Source organism: Cladophialophora bantiana (assembly GCF_000835475.1).
Source record: "Cladophialophora bantiana CBS 173.52 unplaced genomic scaffold supercont1.23, whole genome shotgun sequence".
NCBI lineage: Eukaryota > Fungi > Ascomycota > Eurotiomycetes > Chaetothyriales > Herpotrichiellaceae > Cladophialophora > Cladophialophora bantiana.
In genome coordinates this window covers 417,068-439,625 of record NW_015971597.1, presented here as the reverse complement: position 1 = coordinate 439,625, position 22,558 = coordinate 417,068, and the positions used below count along the sequence as shown (strand labels likewise).

Genomic DNA, 22,558 nt, shown 5'->3' with positions numbered 1-22,558 from the left:
AGCTAGGAATGTGCGATATCTTGCTCAATGCTGCTACTTTTGTTCTAGAGGAGGCTGGATGCGCAAGTTGGAATTGAATTGCCGCTATCCAGTCTATGCTTTTTGGTGTTGGATATGGGCGGGAGTTTTTGGATGTTTTGATTGATTGGAGATTGTTGAGCAGATATTCGCTTCGTAAACAATTGTAACAGTTTCTCCGCCCATATCGCCCGGGGGGTATATGAATATGCCATTCCCTTTTTTTTGGGAGCCATTGTCGGGATATTCTCATCACCATCTTCGCCTGTCATACTGCACAATAACTCATAACACATCACACCCAACCAATTTTGACCCACGACAGAGCCAGATCATGTGCGGCGACTCCCATCTCCCCCCAGCTCCAGAGTCCGGCGACCTGATCGCCATCATCCACCCGAATCCACAATCATCGTTTCGAGGGAGACTGAAATTGTCGAATCGCGAGCCAGGAGCAACCTCGACCACCCTCCAATGTGCGAGCAACGAGCCAAATGAGTGTGGACCGAATTCGGTCCTAAATGTGAGAATCCAGTACGTATAACGCCGTCGCTCACCTTTGTTACGGCCCCATTCAGGTTCCTGACGACGTTCCATAGCAAATATGGGCAACCACTTTCAAGACCTTCATATTCCGGTGCCGGTTTAGATGAAGATGAATGTGACCCGTCAAATCCCGTACTGTATTCTTTCTTTGTTGACACAGACGGCGACTTAAGAACCAGTGATTTGAGGCTCAATCTTGGTGTTGGCGGGGACGGCGTCGTTGGACGAACAGTATCGATTTTTGATGGTCGGAGAAAGAAGGTTCTCGGAGAGGGAGTTATTGGATGGAGCTGAGTTCTAGAGGAAAAAAACTTGTCGTGAAGTTGCTGCTTTTGCGCCGCCTACCTCAAGAGGACATCGGCTATACGGTTAATGTGGACATTAGTTCTTGGCATTGTGCGTGAGCCGCTGGGTTTCCAGCTCTAAAGTAGATACCCCATCCACCCGCTGTTGTTCATGTATATATCAAACATGTCCAATTCTTCTGTGCTGAAGTTGAACTGATCCCAGTTGGTGTTGCCGTAACTTGCAGCGTCATACGCCGCGTTCAAGTTTGAGCCAAATTTGTCGACATTCGACCAAGCCCCTCCCGGAAGCAGAGCCGGTGTAAACGGCCGTGTCGGGGGCAAATTCACAGCGTTCCCAGGGTATTCCATCTGCTTTGCGGATGCGAGGATGGAAGCGGTATCTTGCCGCAGGATGCTGGACGCCCGTTGACGTCGCGACTGGTCGTCTTGGCCTTGTTCATCATCCGAGAGTTGCCCTGTTCTATGCATATGCCAGATTTTGAGCTTCATGAATACGAATCCGAAGGCCTCTGCACAGGGATTCGTGCCGCCGGCTGACACTTCGCCCAGTCTGTTGAGAATAGCGTCCAAGTAGTGTCCGGTCTTCAGATCAGGTACAAAGACCGAGCCGAACCTGGAGTCTGGTGAGTTGAATATCCAGTGTAGTTTGATCAATACTACAACGGCGTATGCATTCCAGACGATGTAGAGATTACTCAGATTTCGAGCACACTCGACCTCGAGTGAGAGGTAGGTGTCCAGTACTTGATGACTACTCTCTAGGAGAGTGGATAAAGCTTCGACGTGACCAGAGGTTATGAAGTCGGGCGCTTTGCGTTGCTCTAGCTGAGGCAGTGGTCGGAAATCGTCTACGTTGTGGTCGTAGTGGATCGCGATCTCGTGAATATACAGGTTGAGGCATGCTGATTGGTGCCGCACAAGTCCTTTACACAAGATCAGTCATGTTCTTTGATTAAACCGAAACCCGACGAAGCCTACGTTGATCCACAGAGACATCGACCGTCTTCTCCCATTGCTGCAATTGTCTTTGAAAGCACTTCAGCTGATACTGCACTCTCGGCTCCGTAAAGTTAAGATCGGCTCCGGGATCGTCCATGTTGAAAGCTGCTGATACTTCTTCGGCAAGACGTGCTAGTTCCACGGTGGCACACAGCCATTTGTCGCTTGGAGCTGCGTGGGGGCTGGTTCTGAGGGTCTCCAGGCATTCTTCAATGCGTGGACTAAACCTTATGAGGGTCGGAAGTCGAAGGATAGTGGTGACGCTGTGATTTCGGAACAATCAGCCCAATCTGCGTCAGAAATTTAGAGACCACGGCTTACTTTATATTGGCCTGATAACAGGCCAACCATGTGCGACAGAGTTCAACTTCTTCAGCGGGACTTCTTTTCAGCTTCGATCTCTTGCCTATCCCTAATTCCAGAGACATAGAAATCGCTGATTGGATGTTTTGATTAAAGGCAAGATCCCTCGCCGTCCGCGGTCGTACGTAATACTGAGAATTCAGCAGCATCGCCTGAATCATATCCAATGATTTGTCGCCATGGAAGAGGACTCGTTCTGATATCTGCCGGTTGATTTCAATGGTAAGCGCTGGCTGAGCGGATGGTTGAACTACAGGGCTTGCAACTGCCAAAATGGTTAGAAAGGTGATAGGCCGGGTCCTTCGAAGTTCCTGGAGGTCTGTCTCGGGGGAAAAGATGACGTATGGGCAAGACGAGCACATGTCCTTGGCCCAGTGATTGAACATTGCTGTCGCAGTCTCGATGCTTAAGTCACCCCGATCAATGACATCCACGTAGTCGTCCTTGGCAATACCTTCAACGTTGACCGGGCCGCAACCTCTGCTAAATTCAGGTTGAGTAGGTTGCGGAACTACCCTGTCAATGAGACTTCGCTGGTAGGTGTCTAGACTGGTATTGGAGGTGTCATCAGTCTTGGGTGGTTCCGAGCTTCCAGTTGTAGGAGCATCTTTGGGAGGCGATTCATCCTCGAGCCTACTCCCATCGGTTGACTGTTGTTTGGCTAACAAAGCGTCTGTCAACGCATTGATCTTCTTCTCCAATTCGGCAACCTTGTGGACCGTTTTCTGACGTTTCCGCGGAGGACCAGGCATTACACATTGACGATTGACTTTGGCGCATGCTTTACAGGCCTCTTGGCCGTCGACCGGAAGACATCTGATCTTCATGTTTCGGCAGGCGATACACGCACGTGATCTCTTCTGCCGTTTGGGCTTTTCGTTGCCCGAGCCGTCATCTTCTTCCTGACTTTCTGGAGACTGGCTGTGACTGTTCGAGTCTTGGAGCTGAGCGTCTTGGAGAATGGCCCGTGTTTCAGGGGAGCGATTTTGCTTGAAGGGCAACAGGGTCTCCACAGGAAGTGGTCTCTCAGGCGCCATGATGTGCGAAGGATTTTCGATGCCTGGTCAGGGAAGCGTCATACGAGACCCGCCCAGCAACACATTCCCCGTGATGACAAACTCGATTCCTGACTAGGCAGACATGGTTCGGAAGAGAGTCCAAGCAGCCCCAAGCGCACAACTCTCACTCGGACAGCAGACGCAGATAGATATTCGGAATAGGAACACAAAAGATACTAGTGACAGTAATCGGTATGGCATAATTAGAAATCAGAACGAGGGAGGCGAGTTGGCATCTTCGTTGACCGGATAAAGTTTTTGGGCTCGCTGTTAAGCAGCCCGCGTCGGAGCCGGCGGGACTTTGTGTCCGACGAGGCTGCCAGCCAACCACAACACGCAGCGGGGATGATGAGTCATTGATTATGGAGAGCCTTGCGTGCCCACGTGATCAAGTACATGGGTCTACAAAGCCTTCGACTCCAAATTGAGCTCCGCGAAAAGAAAGTGACATCGAGGATATTTTGTCTCCTTGGGGATTTTTGGTACAAGTAGAAGCGCAATCTAGCTACACTACATATAAGGGCCGGTTGCGGTGTAAGAAATGTCGAAACACCAGCGTCAAGCCACGACTGAAGATAGCGTCCTCCCTAACAGGCCGGGAACATTGCAGATAAAGCTAGCCCAGAGCTCTTCAACCAGCAAGCCAACCGAGAGAGCAACCGTTGTATACCCTCTGAGCCTTGCCCATGGCCTATCTGTTGACATGAACGGAGACAACCTTAACGCCATGCATGAACAGATGCTCGCGTGTATTGCCCGTCACTGAACCCCGGTGACTGCTTGACCGTGTGCCCCTTGAAACCTTAGTTATGCATATAGCACGATAACACGATATCATTGACGTCGACCGATGGTCGTCTCATGCGGCGTGAGTAATTCAGCCGCTCCCGGTATGTTTATTGCATTCGATCGAGCTCTCTCTCAGTTTGGGATCTCAGAGCACCGAAGACCATATAAGGGGGGTGTCTCAGCAGCAGCAGCGAAAAGCCATTCTGGTGTAAATACCAAACCATTGATTCTCCAGGTAGTCTTGTCGTGCATGTGCATTGTCATGGCATTTCCATTGGCATCTAGACACGGAATGGCCGAGGTTCTTCTCCTTTGTTCGGGATGTGACTCGTTCTTCGGGGCAATGCTGACGACCTCATATGCCCTGTCCATCATCACGGCCCCATAGCTTCACTGTTCTGTCGTGGCCACTGCTGGCAATCCATTTGGCGTCGTTGGTGACATCGACACTGAGGACATTGCCCGAATGCCCACTAAGCTGCTTCACAAACGACCAATCATCTGCCGAATAGATGTTGACATTCTTGTCAAACCCACTCGTCACAAAGAATGTGCCGGCTTTTCGAGGACTGTGCTCCTGTCTGACACCACTGCTCTCCACTAGAGACGACTTGTCACCGTCGAGGCCTTTGAACCATTTCAGGTCAGAAACGTTGCCATTATGAGCACCAATTCCTCCCACATTGCGCACCTGACGAAGATCCCAGCATTTGACCCATCCGTCACCAGAGCCTGAAAGGATGCGATATCCATCGGTGCCCCAGTCCAGTCCGAAAATCTCACGGATATGACCTTCCAAGATCATGACCGTGCGTCCTGACCTCAGATCCCAGATTCTCCCTATGCTATCAAATCCCCCGCTTGCCAGCAATGACCCGTCTGTATTGAAGCTGACAGCAAACACTTGCCTGGAATGCCCCTCTTGCAAAAGGAGTTCTGTTGTCGTTTCCACATCCCATAACCGCCAGGTTGTGTCAAATGATGCTGATGCAAGATATTTTCCCGAAGGGTGGAACTCGACCCTACAAACACGATCGGTATGTCCCTGCAGAGTACCGATTGGTGTGTCCTTGTTCAGCGACCAGAGATGTATGTCACTTGCCCCGCCTTGCCCGCCAGCACCGCTTGCAAGATTCAGAGAATCCGGAGACACATTGGAATCTTGTAACGTTGCGCCGGGATACCAGGCGATTCCGCCAACAATACCTGTATGGCCTCTGAGGGTCACCTTTTCATCCAGGTTCGGGACATCAAGTAATTTGATGCCACCGCCCCAGTTGCCGGCCGCAATGATCTCGCCATTTGGGGCAAATCGAGTGATGCTGACGGGTCGCTCTCCGGCAATCTGTGTTCCAAACAGCTCAAACCCTTGTAACTTCTCTTTGATTTCCTTGCGGTGCTTGATGTGTGTGCGCAGCGGAATTGTGGAGTCTTCTCTCTGCCTCTGGATGCGCGCCTTTGCCCTCGGGAGTGAATACCTAGCTATTGCTCTTCTCGCTTCAAGTAATTCAGGTAGACCCTCGGTGTAGAACTCTTCCTCTTGATCAGCATTTTCTTCTGCTTCGTGCATCTGTACGTCGACAACAGCTCCATCTGGGCTCCCTGCCTCCTCCTGATCCAATAAGAGCTCCCGCAAGCGATCTCGCCTGTCAGCGCGGTCTTCTCCAAAAAGTGTTATAGGCTGCCCAAGTTCTCGCAAACGTGACCTGACTTTTCCATCATCGGTGGGTACGACCAACATGGCCAGTCTTCGTTTCCGGTCGAACTGGGCGAGGATAGCAGATGCTTTTTCGGGTGCGACACCGCCGGCACCGGTAGGAAGGTCATAATTTCGATCGACAGCTGCCAGGAGTGTGAGTCAGGATATTCGACAGTGCTAAAGATATAATACTTACGGATGCTTGCCAGATCCATCCCCATCTCGGTATCCTGCGTCTCAGCCATTTCCGTCAGTCTTGCATCCCTTCCCCTTATGATTCATCGCGAGAGCAGCTTCAGCCTTGGAGGCAAATGTAAATAAAGAGACACAGAATAATATGTTTTGTGGCGGAGTATCTTACCTGACGCTCCTCCTCCACATACGCCTTTCGCGCCGGGTGCATCATCTTGGCGGCTCGACACCGGCGGGTGGAATTCAGATTACAGGCAAATGCGGTGAGTATTCGGAAGCTGTCGATCCTCCCAAAAGCAGTGAGTTTTCTAAAGGTTGAAGTAGTGCTTGGAGGGAACAAAACTGCGTATTAGACTCACCCCTCTTTGGGAAGGGTATGACGCCGCTTTGCTGTAGGAAGCTTATGTAATACTACTTATTCTACGGCGCAGCATCTCAACCCAGATGTGACTTTTCTGGCAGCGAGCCGAATTGAAAAGCGTAAACTGAGCCTCCATCGCACACGCGCGTCGTTTACTTTGGAACATGGTGGTTCTTTGTCATCTGTCTCATACTATTGGCTATGTTTGATATCGCGACCACTTCGTCGTTATTTGGCACTTTTGGCCTCCATACTCTGAGTCGAACTGTGCCGCTTACTTTCGAATGCAGCTTGCACCGTAGGCCAGGTCAAGCTGGTAACTGAGTATGCGAACATCGTCCTATTGGACGTCAGAATAGAAGTTCCAAATGTAGGCGTTTCTAATGTCGACGGATTGCCCCTACCAAACCCCTATTTGAACCCCACTTCTACAGCCTTGTGTACAAGCATTTCACTCAGCCATGAACGGCAGGGGAGTTCAGTGAATCGGTGGTATTGGCACAAGTCTTGCAATAACACTGGTCCGATTATCCTGCGCTGCTAACTAAAGGGCCCCATTAACTCTCAGTCGTCAGATCCTCATACCACAGTAAATTAATTGGGTGCTTTCCCCCATTTTACCTTTTTTACCCCGCGGGGGCTACCAACATCCGAGGTTCAGCTTCAACAACCGATTCAAAGCCTAGGAAGTTCAAAAGGCCACAAATAAACAAACTTCTATTACTATCAGTGTGTAAGACGCGTTACCAATTCGTATTTCCAGCTTGAGGAGCTATCTTTGCGGCACCTGTAATGCCATGGCGTCCCAACGTCTCTCCGCTGTCCTCTCCCACTTACCTCCTACCTCCAGCGCGGTAGACAACATGTATGGATCGAATCGATGTTCATTGGATGTCTGCAGTCTAATTTCGGGACATGACTAGCGCACAGCAAACTCCCGACGATGTAGTGATCACTCTCGCGATCAGGACGCCGATGTGCAAGGCCAAGAGGGGTGGTTTCAAGGACACAACGCTCGATGGCCTGGTCTTCAAAATTCTAGAGCAGGTCCGACTAAGGAGCAATGTCGACCCACGTCTCGTCGATGATGTCTGCCTTGGAAATGTGAGGGGACTTTCTGTCATGGCGAACGTTTCGGCGATTGACATCGTACAGGTTCGCGACGGCAAAGCGGCGTATTATGTCCGTGCAGCTTCGCTTGCTGCAGGTTTTCCAAACACATCTGCCGCCTCCAGTGTGGCGCGGTTTTGCTCCTCAGGGTTGACGGCGACGCAATTTATCGCGAATGAGATCAAGACCGGCACCATTGAGATCGGCGTCGCAGTGGGCGCCGAGACGCTGAGCGAAGGAAACGAACGCCTGAGTCGACCCTTCATCAACGAGATTCTAAACGGTAGCGAAGACGCAAAGGACTGCATGCTACCGATGGGTAAGCAAGCCGAATAGTATATCTGAACGCATACGGGGCTTATTCTGACATTTATGTCTTTTTTTTTGATAAACAGGTGCAACATCTGAGAATGTGGCCAGAGAATTCAATGTCAGTCGGCAACGGCAAGATGAGTACGCCGTGGAGTCGTACCGGCGCGCTGAGCTCGCGCAGAAGAGCGGCTGGTTTGATGATGAGATTGTCCCCATTACAGTCAAGAAGGATGGCAAAGACACAACTGTTACGCGAGATGAAATACGATGGGGGACGACGTACGACGGAATAAAGAACCTTCCCCCTGCCTTTCCGGAGTATGGAGACACGACACATGCCGGCAATGCTAGTCAAGTTACGGACGGTGAGTCGAGAAGGAGAGAACACTTCCCAGAAAAGTCGGGCGTAGACTGATGCTTCGTACTTCTCTACAGGAGCTGGGGCTTTGCTTCTCATGAAGCGCTCAAAGGCCTTGGAACTAAATCAGCCCATCCTTGCAAAGTATGTTGGCACAGCGCTTGCCGGTCTCCCGCCGCGTATCATGGGCATTGGCCCGGTCTTCGCCATCCCCAAATTACTTGCTAGGTATAATCTATCCCTTGAAAGAGACGTCGACGTGGTAGAGATCAACGAAGCATTCGCTTCCATGGCGGTCTACTGTCGCGATTATCTTAACCTCGACTGGACGAAGATGAATCCGAGAGGCGGTGCTATTGCGTGAGTCTCGCCTTCTGTCCAACATGCTCTTTGGTTGGAACTCTCCATCAATGCCGATTGAAACTAATGGATCCATGTAGGCTCGGTCGTAAGTACTCCCATGAACCTGCACCAGTTCGACAAGGGTTCTCCTATAGGCCAGAGCTCCCCTCCATTTCTCTTAATATTGCCTTTTTGAGGACTAACAAAATGAAACAAAGATCCCTTTGGGTGCACCGGAATCCGACAGATAGTGACGGGTCTCAGTGAATGCAGGAGGAGAAAACGAAGGGTTTTGCTTACGAGTATGTGCCTAGGTACCGGCATGGGCATGGCGGGCCTGTTTGTAAACGAGCAGGTTTAAACCTTGGTTACACGGGATACATATTCAATTTTGGATCTCAACCCGCTCGATTTCTCCCTCTGGGTAATGGCCATGGACGAGAGAGCCGTTATGAAAATGGCGTGATCGATTTCCAGAGCAATCATTGGCATAGAATCGGAAGAATACATTGCAGTCATAGACGAAATTGTTTTCATCCCCCCACGAGAAGGGTAAGCAGTCAGGTCAACATTCAATGACATGATCTGTGCCTTTTTAAAAGTTGCGGCCTCGAATCCTGTGAGACTGTGACTCGAGCGAATCTGGCGTAGGCGCGACGGCTTGTAGACCATTCTCACGCACTGTCGGCTGCTTCAACGTGGACGACCTCGACTCGCTCTGGCTTCTTCTCGCCGTAGACAACTTCCTCGGCCTGTTCTCGGGCAATGATGACGTTATCACAGACATACGTGGAGAAGTCTCTTGCGGAGATCTTCTTGTCGAACATCTCTTCGATCTCTTCAAGTGTTCTCCCGCGGACCTCTGGCACGAAGAGAAACACGAAGATGATTGCCACGACACAGGTCCCAAACCAGATATAACCTGTGGAGAAACGGGTCAATACTGTAGCCCCGAACGGAGAGTCTCCAAACCACTCACCATATTTCCCGCCCCAGTTCAGCTCGCTAGGGTTGATGAAGTAAGGTGCCGTGAAAGCGGTAAGCCAGGCAAAGACAAATCCTGACCCGGTCGAAATCCCAGAAGTATAGGCACGTAAGTTCTGCGCAGGGATTTCCCCGGCAACAAGATAGGTCATGGAGGTGACACCGAAGTTGAACCCCCAGAGGTAGAAAGAGAACAAAAAGATGACAACTTTCCCGTAAGCCTCTGAGTATCGTACACTCGAAGGTGTGGAAACGACACCAAGAAGCAGCATCGAAATCGCGCAGATGCTGGTTCCGATGAGCAACATAGTTCTTCTACCGACGCGGTCGATGAAGAAGTAGGAAGTAACCTGGCCTAAAACACCGAGGAATTGACACATGATGATCCATCTGAAGGGACTTTCAACCCCAACCTGAAATGCGAGCAATCTCGTCAGAGAAGGTCTGACAAAGCTCACAGGGCTCTAAGCTTACCACGGTGAAAAAGTACGTGGCAAAAGCCATGACGAACATACCTCCCATTGCAGGATTAATGAGACCGATGCCAACGCTAATGAGACTGCGTCGAATGTTGCGGCTGCGGAGCATGTCGAAAAGGAGAAACGACGACTGAGTCTCGATCTCGTGCATGGCGTTTAGTTTCATTTCCTCATATTCTTGTCTCAGGGCAAGGTCGTCATATGCGCCATTTCGAATCCAGCTCAGAGATTGGAGAGCCTGTTCGGTCTTCCCATGAAGAAGGAGCCAACGCTAGGGAGGTCAAGTTCAGCAACCTTGCATTGCTCGATACGGGGAAGATGAGACTTACTGGAGATTCGGGTAGGAATGGCAAAGAGCTGAAGATGATCACTGGAATCGCGTACAGTGTGTACAGAGGGATTTGATACGCATGTCTGTTGTGGATCTTCTCTGTCGAATTGGTGATAACCTGACGATCAAGATCATGTCAGCCTCCGGTCAAACAGCAGGTATATTCTACAACTTACATAGCCGATGGCAGTGCCCAAGGTGACCCAGCAGGAGCAGAAAGCATATCCGAGACCTCTAAAGTAGGGCGGCGCCATTTCCACGACATAGAGAAAAGTGAAACTCATCAAAATTCCGTTCGAAAGTCCAGTAATCAGCCGAGCAAAGTACAATGCTCCCATGGAAGTGGTAACGATCTGGATCGTAACCCCGACAATCAAGAGTGCACATCCAGACATGAGGGAATGTCGGCGACCGAGGTAGGTACCTATCAACCCAGTGCAGCAACTCGCAATGAAGGAGCCGAGAAGCATGAAAGAACTGATGATTTGTTGCGGCACAGGCTGAAACACTTAGTCAAAGGAATCAGGTCATCAACGAAGGATAGCCAGACGGACCCTGATGTTCCAGCCCGTTGGGACTCTGGGATCTTCGTAACCGAAAACTTGAAGGAAACCGACCATGGCTTGAAAGCCACCGATTTCGCCATTGTCAAATCCATACTGTAGGCCATTGTTAGTGTCATCTCATCCGCGAGATCCAACGTTAGATTCTTACCTCGAGAAGAGAAAACCCCACAAGAATAGTGAACCAGATGAACCTGATATTGGCCCAAACACTGGTGTCTCTTTTCCCCACATGTTGCGTATCAGAAGCAGTGGCCATTGAAGGAGGGTGTAGCGTACAACAGCTTCCTGTTGTGTCTCTTGCAAATGCAGTGATTTCTGACCAGGCAAACCTTGCTGGTCGCAGGGAAAAAAGATGCAAGGTGGTCATTCCATAGATATCCAGGTGGCATGATCAATATATGAGAATCCTTGAGGAACGGGAGCATAGTTTTTGAGGTTTGCTCCTTTCCGGGTCTTCGGTATGCATCTTGGGGTACCGTTCCGAGGCCAGCAGAAGACCTGGGGTCTAGACGAGGCCCATCGTAAGCGCGGGGAAGACTAGGCCCGATTTGAGAGGTTGAAATGGCACGACATCTCAAAGTTGTCACTGGGATAGCCTAGTGAATACCATTTGAGTGGACATCGGCACGCTGAAAAGGCGTAGATAGGATGTAGGCAGGATGACATTCGTAATAGATTTCGCGGTGAGAGTTGCAAGGAAGCGAGAAAGACACGCCAAGGGTTTCATCGGATCCAAAATCGCCGACGCTACGGAAACGAACAAAGATTCACTCCATCGCGGAACATACTCAACTTCTCAAACTCCTCGCCTCAGACTTTACTTGTTTGGACGATAAGCCGGTCAGGGTAGCTCGGCAAGAGAACAGGAGACATGCGTGGCTCTGCACTTACCACTTTTGCCATGCAGACGAGAATCGATCCCACTTGGTCTGGGCCAAAAGATCAAAACCGTGTATTTAGTCATTTATGGGGTCGAGGATGTCGCCTTTTTGTTGCTACCAACGCCTCTTACGCCTGCTCGCGCTCAACCACCAGAGAAATAGTTCAAGATGGACACCACTCTTCCCGCGCCTTTCAACCTAAGTCACATTCCCGGCGAGATCGAAACGACCAATAAAACTCTCAAGCTTTGGTACGACGCGATCCAAGCAGCACCCGTTGTTGAATACCTGCCTTCTGGCATTTCAAGAGAGACATTCACCGAGATCCTCAAGCGTTTTCAAGATGTACTCGGAGAAGACGCTGTCATATTGGGTGATGAACTCCGACTGAGCTATGGAGACCCTTTCTCCATGAATGAGGACGAAGCAGAAAGACGTGGAAGCTCCTGCGCAATTCGACCAACAACGGTCGAGCAGATCCAGACCATCGTCAAGATCGCCAATGAATACAAAATTCCGCTCTGGACGGTATCGAGAGGGAAGAATCTCGGGTATGGTGGTCCTGTCGCACGCATTAAGGTACGAAGACGGCTCTGTTAGGAGGAATGAGCCGCTCGAACTGAGATTTTGCTAGGGATCTGTTATTGTCGACTTACAGAACATGAACAAAGTCCTCGATATCAACGACAAATACTCGTATTATACTGTTGAACCCGGTGTGAGTTTCTTTCAACTTTATCAGGCGATCAAAGATCAGAAAAAGAACATATGGTGTTCGGTTCCTGCTCTAGGCTGGGGCAGTGTCGTTGGAAATGCACTAGACAGGGTAAGTAGACTTACCAACAAACGTTCCACGAATAACTCTAATTATGGTACAAAGGGATGGGGATACACTCCACACGGTGACCACTCCAACCAGATCTGCGGAATCGAGGCGGTGTTGGCAGACGGGAGTCTTGTCAGAACGGGTATGGGCGCCCTCAAGGACTCTAAATCCTGGCCTCTCTTCCGAGGCGGCTACGGCCCTACTTACGACCAGATGTTCAACCAGTCGAATTTCGGGATCGTGACGAAGCTGACACTTTGGGCTTCTCCCGCGCCGGAAGGTCTAATGCTATGTCACGTTGATGTGCCTGAGGAGCACGACCTGAAAGATCTGGTCGATATCCTACGCGAACTATTGCTTCACGACAAGATCCAGAATCACCCTGTTATTGGAAACATCATTAGGGAGATTTGCAGGAGAGGTCCAAGAAGCCAATGGTATGATGGTCCTGGCTCCATTCCTGACAGCAGGTTGAAAGAGCTTCAGAAGGAGCTTGGAGTCGGATTCTGGGACGCAATCTTCGGGCTCTACGGACCGAAAGAAATAATCGAGCATAATTACAAAGCATGTCAAGAAGCGTTCAAAGCTATCAAGGGGTCCGTCCTCACCGGGACCGCCTACTATCCACAGGGGAAGAAATACTTGGCTGCTGACGACGTTCCCTATGACCTTCAAGCCGGAGTGCCCAGTATGGCACCACTAAGGACGATTGAATACAGAGGGTTGGATGGGTAAGTTGACGAACGTCCGTCGAGCTATTCTTGGACTTACACTGACCACCTTTCATGCAGAGGACACATCTCATTCTCTCCAGTCCTGCCCAGTGACGGCAAGGATGCTCTGGACTTCTATTACGTTGCCAAAAGCAGGTGCGCGCAGTATGGTTTCGACTTTGTCGCCGGCCTTCATCTCCATCTCCGCCATCTGACACATATAAATATGATCCATTTCGACCGGCAATCACAGGAAGACAAGGATGCAGCCAACAACCTGTTTGTCGACCTAGTTCACGATGCAAGAAGAGCTGGATACGGAGAGTACCGCGCACACGTCGAGCATATGGACCTAGTGGCAGAACAGTACGACTTTAACGAAGGTGCATTGATGCGGCTAAACGAGAAGATCAAAGATTGTCTGGACCCGAACGGCATATTGAGTCCAGGAAAGCAGGGGATTTGGCCAGCAGCCTATCGCAAGGCCAGGAGCCGGAATCTCTCGAACGGAGAAAAGGGAGACGCTGGTAAAACTGGAGTTGAGAGCATTTCGCAACCAGCTGAATTAAGGAGTCATATTTGACGGTAGATAAGCCATAACTTGAAGATACCAATGTGGGTAGAGGCATCAATTAAGACTCGGATCACAACAGCCACTCCCCTCACGAATGCAGCATATTCCAAGAGATCTAAATCGCCGTCCCCGTTGAGCCAACAGGCCATCACACCCAAGAGATCTATCATTTCATGGCTCATAGACTTGCCGTCGTGTAAGAAGTGAAATGACGTCCCCTGCCAACCTCATGCTGTGACGTTCCTTTCAAATTGCTCCCTCGTTGCCAGAGACCTCCGAATCGTCCTTCCGTATAGTAAGGTTCGGATCATCATGGCTTATACACCGTCCCACGTGCTGGAATCCGATACGGATACAACTTTGGATCTGCACAGTCGAGGATTCCGTAGAGTAGGGTAAAAGATACGAAGCCCTGTGGAGCATCTTCGTCGGCGAAATGGTTCCGATGCAGCTGGCCGTTGTGGGCATACTGCGCAAGATGATATTACCGACATATCGGAATTAGAGGTCATTTCAACAATCCAGAGACTAAGCTCGGAGCACGAAATTCACCATCGTAACTTGATAGATCCGAAGAGATTTGTTACAGTGGTTGGCTCCCGGTCCGGTTCGCAGGTTCCGAAAGATGAATGAATGTCTTTAGCCAGGATATCAAGCATGGAACTGTGAAATGAACCATTTACAAACTCACTTCTGAGATGACCGTGACAAGGAATGTGATATATGGCTCTCCTGACCAGAAATCATATCATGTGGCTGGCAGACACATCCAGTGACTAAATCAAGCGGCCATCACAATCTTCACCTTCCATATGGATACCTTACCTTCGTATTCTCATCTTAGCGGGTCATCCGCAATCGCAGGTATCCTGACTCATCTTCTGTACTTCATTCGAGGAGAACATCATGTCCATGTACGTCTTTGCCTATTGCTAATGGTTCATTTGCTAACCAAGGCTTGTACCCTCTCAAAGGCCCCGAGAATCGTCCAATTTTACACCCTCTCGGCAATTGTTCTCACTGGATTCGTGTACAGAACAACGGGATATGATCTGCTAACAAGCCTCATCGCCACCGGCATTATCATAGGGTCCTATTTTGCCGGGTTATTGGGCAGCTTATTCACGTATAGAGCATTCTTCCACCGTCTGAGGAAATTTAGTGGGCCATTCCAAGCGCGAGTGTCGAATCTGTATCATGCATCGCTCCTGAAGAACTCGGACAATTATCGCATCATCACTGAGATGCACAAGAAATATGGACCTGTGGTTCGTACCGGTGAGTCAAGCACAAGCAGGTAAAGGTTCGAACTTTTCTAAGAGAGACGCACGACGCGATAGGCCCAGCAAATCTTTCTGTCAATATTCCCGAAGCGGTTCAGATAGTCCTCGGATCTGACTCGAAGTGTTCGAAGACTGCTTGGTATGACGCCTCGCTCCCACTGGTTAACTTACACACAGCCCGGGACAAGAAGGTCCACGAGCGTCGGCGCAAAGTCTTTTCAAAAGCCTTCTCTCCCAAGGCTCTCGTCGAATATGAGTCGCGAGTCTCGGTACATTCAGAGCTGTTCTGCCGTGCCATCGCTGAGATGAAGGGCCAACCTTTCGATGCGACCCGCTGGTTCAAATATTTTGCGTTTGATGTCATGGGAGAGGTCGGCCTGAGCGAGAGCTTCCGAATGCTCACCGAGGAAACCAATCGTTGGATCCCAGACCTGTTAGAGGACGGCATGTCTGATATTGCCCAATTACAACCGATCCCCTGGGCAACGATTCTGCTCCATCGCCTTCCGCTGATCGCACATGGACCCAAGAGGTTCTTGGAGTTTGTAACGGATCAAGCTAAGAGGCGGGCGCAGGTGAGTGCCTTATGTTGCGTCGCGAAACTCCGGGATCGAATATTGACAATGCGCTGTAGAGATCCGATGTCAAACCTGATGTGCTTTCCTACCTTGTCGAAGCGTACGAGCAAAGCGAGAAGAAAGATGTAGACTTCCAGTGGTACAGAGGAGATACGCGTCTCGTGATCGTTGGCGGTTCAGATACAACGGCGGCCACCTTGACGTATATCTTCTACCACCTGGCCACCGATCCTTCCCAAATCACCAAGCTTCGGGCTGAACTCAAACCACTGCTGCAAGGAAGATCTGAGCTTGATCCCAAGGACGTCACTGCAGCAAAGCATCTCAACGGTGTCATTCATGAGGCTCTGAGACTGCATCCACCAATCCCGTCAGGTTTTCCTCGCTTGACACCGCCAGAAGGCATCACCATCAATGGCACATATATTCCAGGGAACACCACTGTTGTCCTTCCATTATGGACAATGTCACGCTGTAAGTCCCTTGCTCTGGGGGGGGTCAAGCCCGCGCTGAATATTCTTGCGTTAGCTGAAGAATGCTATCCTCGAGCAAATGAGTTCATCCCCGAGCGCTGGTACTCTCAGCCAGAGTTGATTAAACACAACGTCTTTGCGCCTTTTGGCCTAGGTAAGCTCTGGCCTGAATCCAACTCCATACATCCGGTGAATGACCAGAAATCGCTGAGAATCGCATTGACAGGGCCATATGGTTGCATTGGTAAGCACCTTGCTATGATGGAAATTCGCAACATGATCGTCCACATTCTCAACAGTTTCGACGTTATCGAGCTTGCTCCTGGGGAAGACGGGTATCGTTTGTTAAACGAATCCAAAGATCACTTCACCATCGGCCTTCAGCCATTGATGATGGTCTTCGATCAGAAAGATTGGGCCAAGGACCGCACAGACCCTATCTAGGCGGAGAATCTCCTTGGAAGGCCAGAGATCGAAGTCGACAAGGGCAAGGGCATTTATTCAAGACATCAATCACCCCGAGCGATACACAAGGAAACTATTTAGCTTATGTCATAAATTATGCGGTATAAACTGGAGAGAGAGCTGCGGAAGAAATTTCCGTCCTCGCCTCTCACAACTCTGAACTACAAGTAGATCTTTCTTCCTTCGCTTGGCGCTCTTGGTTCTCTTGGAAATTATTAGTTTTAATCTTCGTGGTCCAGACCGAGGTGGGAGCTCGGTCCGGGGTGCATTAGTCGCCCGTGGGGGATACAAGAACTCACCTCCCGCCCGCAACTACAAGAACAACGGCTTGCCACTGGCCTCCATCTTCTCGGCCAGCAGCTCTTGCAGTCGTCTACTGCCACATCCTTCGAAAGAACTGGTGCCGCGACCTTGCTGCTTATATGGTTAATGATCCAAATTTTTGACGAAAGTTGCATCTCCTCATTCCCAGTGTCATGACAAATCTTGTATCACCATCTTCTGTGCACGCTGAGCACGGACAAAGCCCGCAGCAAGATGAGACGACCAGGCCAAAGAAGAGGACAAGACAGAGCTGTGATGCATGCAAGAACAGGAAGACAAAGGTCAGTACTTACCTGCTTCTACAGTCTGTAAAGGGGCGCCTTCTCACTGATATTTGGCCCAGTGTATTCCACAAGGTTCGACAAAATCCGCAGAAGAAATTCTAACTCGCAACCGACTTTCTGACAATGTTTCTCTCTCGCAGGACTAGGGCCGTGTAGGTACTGTGCCTCCGTGAATATTCCGTGTTCGGCTAGCGTACGCCCTCGCAAAAGACCGTACTACAGGGTATCCGAGGAGGAGTACGAGTCTTGCATGCGTCTTTTGCGCCATTTTGTGCCCACAGGAGATCTCAGTCTTGAAAACGTCAAATCAATGCTGGCCGAGGTGGAACAGAGATCCGAGCCCGAGGCGACCAGCAATACAGTCTTCACCACCAAATCCAACTCCGCGCTGTCCAACAATGAATTAGTGGAAACAGAAGAAAATGTAATACTCCAAGAGGAAAAGGGCTGCATGTACCTTGATCCTCGAGGAAAGTACAGTAAGTCACAAGATAGTGGGCAGAAATTTGTAGGACCGTTCTAAATTCTTCCCTGCAGGATACGTAGATGCCGACTCTTCGCTCAGATTCGATCATGCCGCCCATATAGCTCGACAGCCTAATCGTGCAGAACCTACAAGGTCAAAACATGATGCAAGTGTACTGCATCCTTTTATTACCACTGTCATGCCGCCCTCTCCAGAGACAGTTGGGAGTTTTCGAGCCGTGGAGGACTTGGAAGTCGTGTATCTCCCGAATCGGGAGACCTGTTTGCGATACATCACAAAGTTCTTTGAGCAGGTGCATGCCATTTACTGGGTGTACTCGCCTGAACAGTTCTACATGCTCCTTGACCAAACACTGGAGACTGGAGGCTCCGAAGCGAGCGCTTCATGGCTTTGTTCGCTGTACTCTATCTTCGCGATTTGCTCGATGCAGCCGACAGGTCAAGAAGATCAAAGGAATGAGAAATCATCTGACGATTACCTTCGCTTGGCAAGGGAGTATGGAGTCCGAGCTGCTGACGAAGCTGATCTTGGAAGTGTGAAAGCACTGGTTCTTATGGTATTCGAGATCCAACTCCTTTCCATCCTTGTTAGGGAGTCTGACAGTATTGATAGAGTCTCGCCCTCAACGCCTCATTTCACAGTGTGATGGCTTATTGTACTATTGGTTTGACCGTCAGGATCGCATACTCACTTGGCCTCCATCGAAATACGGCCCATAAATCATTGGACTCTGTGGAGAAAGAACGGGCCCGGCGGCTGTGGTGGACACTCTACCAACTCGACCAAGAGGTCTCGAACCAGCTTGGCCATCCATTCGCGATAGTGGACGAAGCGATTTGCATCCAGACGCCATTTGCCTCTGAACAAGTAAGTCAAAAAGGGTACCAGAACTTCAACCCGCAGAATTTACACTAAGATGTTAGATTCTTGATCCCGGGCGTAACACTCCACTGGGCTACCAGGCCATCTGCGTATCGCTAATCAAACTGAAAAAGAAAATAAGCCAGTCACTATATGTAACCCCTGCCCAGACGACACGCAGAGTCCGCTTCCAGCAAGTCACCAGCTGCATTGCATCTCTGTATGATTGGCATGCTTCGGTTCCATCCCATCTCCGCTGGGGATCGTCGTTAGCGCCATCGCACCTAAGAGCGGTGTCTGTCCTCCACCTACGATACTGGATCACCCTCGTTCATGTAACCCGGCCGTTCCTCTTACACTCGGTAACTAGGTCAGCGGAGCTCCGAAACTTGGTCAAGAAGAAGCGATATGACGATTTCAGCAACCTATGCATCGAGGCTGCAGAGAATGCAATCGTCATATTGAAGGCCAGGCACGAGGACCGAAACCTCTCAAGCCTGATGTTGTTTGACAGTGGGTGCATACAGGAGCTCGTCCAAGTTTTTCTCCTGGCCGAAGGAAAGGTCGGAAGAGGGACTTACAGAGCGAATCTGGAGTTCTGTCTCAGGGCGATGCGTGCCATGGAAGCCGTGGGCTGGTGCAAAAGAATACTTCCGGATCTCGAAACCTTGCTTAGAGACACTGTCACGGTGAACACTGACGAAGATGAGAGCCGCGAATCAAATCCCAAAGCAAACGAGACACAAGGCCTGAATATTGCTGCAGCAAGAGCCCACCCCTTGCAAGACTACGGTATCAATGGATCCGGCCTATTCGGCGATGCAGTTGCCTTTGATGCGGCTATGAATTCATTTGAAGATTTTGAGCTGTAAGTCGCCCTTTTCGAATTGCGATTTATGATGTTTCCTGTGGACGAAAATCTCCTCTCTTTTTTCCGGCTCTAACATGTCGCGAACTATCCTAGCAACATCGACCCGACACAACCGGATCTTATGGATACACTGAGCTTAGATCTGGGCACATTCCCTCCGAGTAATTGGAATGCTTTCCCGTTATGAAGTCTGTATTATATCCAAAAACGAGAGAACCAGAGGTAAATGCCTGCGATGCAGCGGGGGAATATCAGTGACAGACAACATTCAGTTGGCCCTGGTTAGTAAGTTTATCGATTGAGTCTGATATGACCTGACCGTAAACGGGTCCAAGTACCCATCTCCCCCACTCTCGATTCCATGCGTGTAGGTACTAGACGACAATTAAGAACAGACGGGACCCTAGAGGTTCTGAGCGTTAGGTCTGACTAGTTCTGCCGAACCCAGGAATTGAGTGAGCCAAGGGATTGTTTGGACGGCAGGCGAACTGGGGCAACTCGGGGTTTACTTCAAGAGGGGTTCATCGGTGATCATGATTCCGACGGGGCGGTCAGGCTGAACCGCAACCGCCGCTACTTATATTTCCAAGCACTGCCTTGGTATGTAACTAGCCAAAATTAGGAGAACGAGTGAGGCTGGCTGCATGAAGGACTGCTGCTCATACTCGATACAGTACTTGTATCTACAATGTCCGCATGGAGTAGTTAGTAATATGTAATATGTCGGCAGATTGCTGGACTCGGCCCCACCAATGCTAAGAGTTCTGGATCGCCTGTAAAAAGAATACTTTCTCGTGACAGTACTCCGCATTTCGAAGGTCCCTATCCAAACCCCTAATGTGAAAATGGGGCTATGTATTTACTCCGTGTTTACACCGGAAAATATTCAATGCCCATTGACACCGTTCGTGTGCCCATTTGTCGCTTCAGCATCCTTCAGCTGCCACGGGAGAGGCCGATCTGCCGCTTTCACCGGGCCAAGGTCACCATTTTCACTCCTGCGCGCCTGCCAGGCCTGGATCTCGCTGTGATCGACCCAATTCCCGTGCAGACCGAGTTTCAGGGCAAACGGTAGGTGGATGATGGCTACCGGCCCTGCGGCCAAATTCTTCGCATCGAAGATCACAATGTCGTTCCGGAGGACGTCCAGATGGTTCAGGAGCGCAATTATCCACCCCTCTCCTTCCTCACCTCCTCGCTTCGGGATGTACGTCGGTTCTTGGAATGTGCATGTGGGACCTGCGTAGAAGACGTCGCTGAAGGTCTTGTCGTCCCACGTGAAATGTCCGAGACAGTTGAACAGGCCGCCGACCGGCACGCCGCACAGCTCCGCGTCGTATGGCCGGCTAGGATCGATGATGCACTGCCAAAAGTGGTTATATTTTTTGGAGACCAGGCGGTCGTCGATGCGGGAGAACTCGCCGGGAAGAGTATCGAGCTCTTGAAAGGGTTCCACGTACGAGCCAGTTTTGGCCTTTGGGTCGAAGATCCAGCGCGTTGTCTTGTTGACAAGCCTTGGAATTGTCACTGGCTTGTCAACTGGCGGGAAGAAAAAGAAGACGTTTCCGTCGGCGATGGTCAGGTCGAAGACAATATGGCCGTCCTCGTTCTCGTAGCATCCGGCAGTGTGGCCTTGGAATGCTATTGTATATGAGTCAGCCGCAGGAGATCGTAGGAGTCTCCGGTACATACCATTCCGGGAACGCAGCCAAATGATATCCTGGGGCTTACCGCCACGCCGAGGCACTATGCCATACATCTGATCTTCTTCGGGGTCCCATGCCCAGTGGTTCTCTCCATTCTTCAATCTTTCAGGGTCGCATTTCAACGGTGTCATAGGGAGGACAAGATAGTTCTCTGAGATGCCGCAGTCGTGAATGATGCCACAAAATGGCGCCTTGTACCAAGCTTCCTCCGTCTTGACTCCTTCGGGGCTGATAGTGTAGACGACTATGTCGCAGGAGCCATCGTTACCATTCCCACCCGCCTCGTAGCCATAGCATACCATTTCGCCTGTGACGGGGTCGAATTTCGGGTGAGCCGTGAACGTGGGCGATAGAACTTGACCCTCGAAATCATATCTGCCGATCGTATCCAACGTTTCGGGGTCCATTGCATAGGCTGGTCCGTCTTCCTTAGTCGCTAGCAGCATTCCGCGCCAGAAGAATACATTCGTATTTGCCGCGGTGCGGATGACGCCTTTAACCACTTCATTATCAGTGTATGGGTTGCGGTATTTGCCAAAAAGTGCCTTCCTTGCCGCCGTTTCGTACCGGTACCGCTCCGTGTGGACAAAGCGCTGCTTGAAATCCGCGTGCCCACGCGAGATGCGGATAGCCGTCACATTCCCATCACCGTTGAAGTGGATGTCGTCTTCGTAGATCGGAGGGTAGCGGTGATCTGGCTGTACGCGAAAGAAAGTGCCGTCGATCTCGGGCGGAATGTTTCCCGTGACTTCGAGGTCGAAGACGTCCCCCTCAATGCGAGAGGCCTTGTTGATGCCATGAAAGACGTCCGTCGACGGGAATTTGACACGGTTCAAATCGATCTTGGCCCCGTCTTTGTAAAGGCCCGAAGTGTCTTTGATCGCTGCGGCTATGTCAAAAATGTGCGCCATTTCCGCCAAAATCTCCAGTTCCCGTCACACAAAGATGGAGATCGCTCCCATCGACCTTGAGACACAGACACCAAGGAGACTTCTTTTGGGAAGAAATATCTGGGACAGGAAGATATTCATTTAAAGAGCATCCATCTGAAAATCAAGACATCAGTGTAAGAAATGCCTGTTCCGATGCAAATTTGTGGAGCTGGCCGTGGCCAGCAGGCTGACTCTCGGATCTATAACCACCGAGGCTGTCGTTGCGAGAACTCACGCCACATTTGACTTTGAGGAATCTTGAAGCCTCTCGCGACTTGACTCCGCCTTGATCATAGAAATCACTATACTCCGACAGCTGCCATAAATGTTAGGTTTCCAAGACTCCGAGATCCGGACTGCCTGTCAACCAAAAAGTGCGGGCCACTAACCTACGAAGCGTGTTAATTAGCCTTTGGCCGAATGAGGGGGTCACCGAAGGCGAGAAACTCCAGAATTCACTTTAAGTCAAACGTGAATTTGAATTG

At 50.4% G+C, this 22,558-nt stretch overlaps 8 protein-coding genes across 8 annotated transcripts; 4 read left to right on the top strand and 4 right to left on the bottom strand.

The window, feature by feature from the left end:
* Positions 1 to 986: 986 nt before the first annotated feature.
* Positions 987 to 3,271, bottom strand: Z519_11740 (uncharacterized protein; the record flags this gene model as incomplete). The annotated part of the gene is made up of 3 exons (XM_016769451.1): positions 987 to 1,795; positions 1,851 to 2,134; positions 2,193 to 3,271. 3 exons carry the CDS (start codon positions 3,269 to 3,271, stop codon positions 987 to 989), a joined length of 2,172 nt encoding a protein of 723 aa, XP_016614435.1.
* Positions 3,272 to 4,436: 1,165 nt separating this feature from the next.
* Z519_11739 (uncharacterized protein) lies at positions 4,437 to 6,025 on the bottom strand (the record flags this gene model as incomplete). The annotated part of the gene is made up of 2 exons (XM_016769450.1): positions 4,437 to 5,923; positions 5,977 to 6,025. The coding sequence occupies 2 exons, from the start codon at positions 6,023 to 6,025 to the stop codon at positions 4,437 to 4,439; spliced, it is 1,536 nt and encodes a 511-aa protein (XP_016614434.1).
* A 1,105-nt stretch (positions 6,026 to 7,130) lies between these two features.
* Positions 7,131 to 8,477, top strand: Z519_11738 (uncharacterized protein; the record flags this gene model as incomplete). The annotated part of the gene is made up of 5 exons (XM_016769449.1): positions 7,131 to 7,198; positions 7,257 to 7,437; positions 7,489 to 7,762; positions 7,839 to 8,120; positions 8,191 to 8,477. 5 exons carry the CDS (start codon positions 7,131 to 7,133, stop codon positions 8,475 to 8,477), a joined length of 1,092 nt encoding a protein of 363 aa, XP_016614433.1.
* A 652-nt stretch (positions 8,478 to 9,129) lies between these two features.
* On the bottom strand, positions 9,130 to 11,071 carry Z519_11737 (uncharacterized protein; the record flags this gene model as incomplete). The annotated part of the gene is made up of 7 exons (XM_016769448.1): positions 9,130 to 9,377; positions 9,435 to 9,852; positions 9,914 to 10,189; positions 10,248 to 10,367; positions 10,426 to 10,749; positions 10,804 to 10,908; positions 10,964 to 11,071. 7 exons carry the CDS (start codon positions 11,069 to 11,071, stop codon positions 9,130 to 9,132), a joined length of 1,599 nt encoding a protein of 532 aa, XP_016614432.1.
* A 793-nt stretch (positions 11,072 to 11,864) lies between these two features.
* On the top strand, positions 11,865 to 13,818 carry Z519_11736 (uncharacterized protein; the record flags this gene model as incomplete). The annotated part of the gene is made up of 4 exons (XM_016769447.1): positions 11,865 to 12,275; positions 12,331 to 12,522; positions 12,577 to 13,253; positions 13,314 to 13,818. The coding sequence occupies 4 exons, from the start codon at positions 11,865 to 11,867 to the stop codon at positions 13,816 to 13,818; spliced, it is 1,785 nt and encodes a 594-aa protein (XP_016614431.1).
* An 803-nt stretch (positions 13,819 to 14,621) lies between these two features.
* On the top strand, positions 14,622 to 16,587 carry Z519_11735 (uncharacterized protein; the record flags this gene model as incomplete). The annotated part of the gene is made up of 6 exons (XM_016769446.1): positions 14,622 to 14,723; positions 14,784 to 15,087; positions 15,150 to 15,667; positions 15,727 to 16,144; positions 16,199 to 16,297; positions 16,370 to 16,587. 6 exons carry the CDS (start codon positions 14,622 to 14,624, stop codon positions 16,585 to 16,587), a joined length of 1,659 nt encoding a protein of 552 aa, XP_016614430.1.
* An 879-nt stretch (positions 16,588 to 17,466) lies between these two features.
* Z519_11734 (uncharacterized protein) lies at positions 17,467 to 19,436 on the top strand (the record flags this gene model as incomplete). Its single annotated transcript, XM_016769445.1, has 4 exons — positions 17,467 to 17,695; positions 17,754 to 18,259; positions 18,316 to 18,570; positions 18,627 to 19,436. The coding sequence occupies 4 exons, from the start codon at positions 17,467 to 17,469 to the stop codon at positions 19,434 to 19,436; spliced, it is 1,800 nt and encodes a 599-aa protein (XP_016614429.1).
* An 885-nt stretch (positions 19,437 to 20,321) lies between these two features.
* Z519_11733 (uncharacterized protein) lies at positions 20,322 to 22,052 on the bottom strand (the record flags this gene model as incomplete). Its single annotated transcript, XM_016769444.1, has 2 exons — positions 20,322 to 21,076; positions 21,128 to 22,052. 2 exons carry the CDS (start codon positions 22,050 to 22,052, stop codon positions 20,322 to 20,324), a joined length of 1,680 nt encoding a protein of 559 aa, XP_016614428.1.
* Between the last annotated feature and the right edge of the window lie 506 nt (positions 22,053 to 22,558).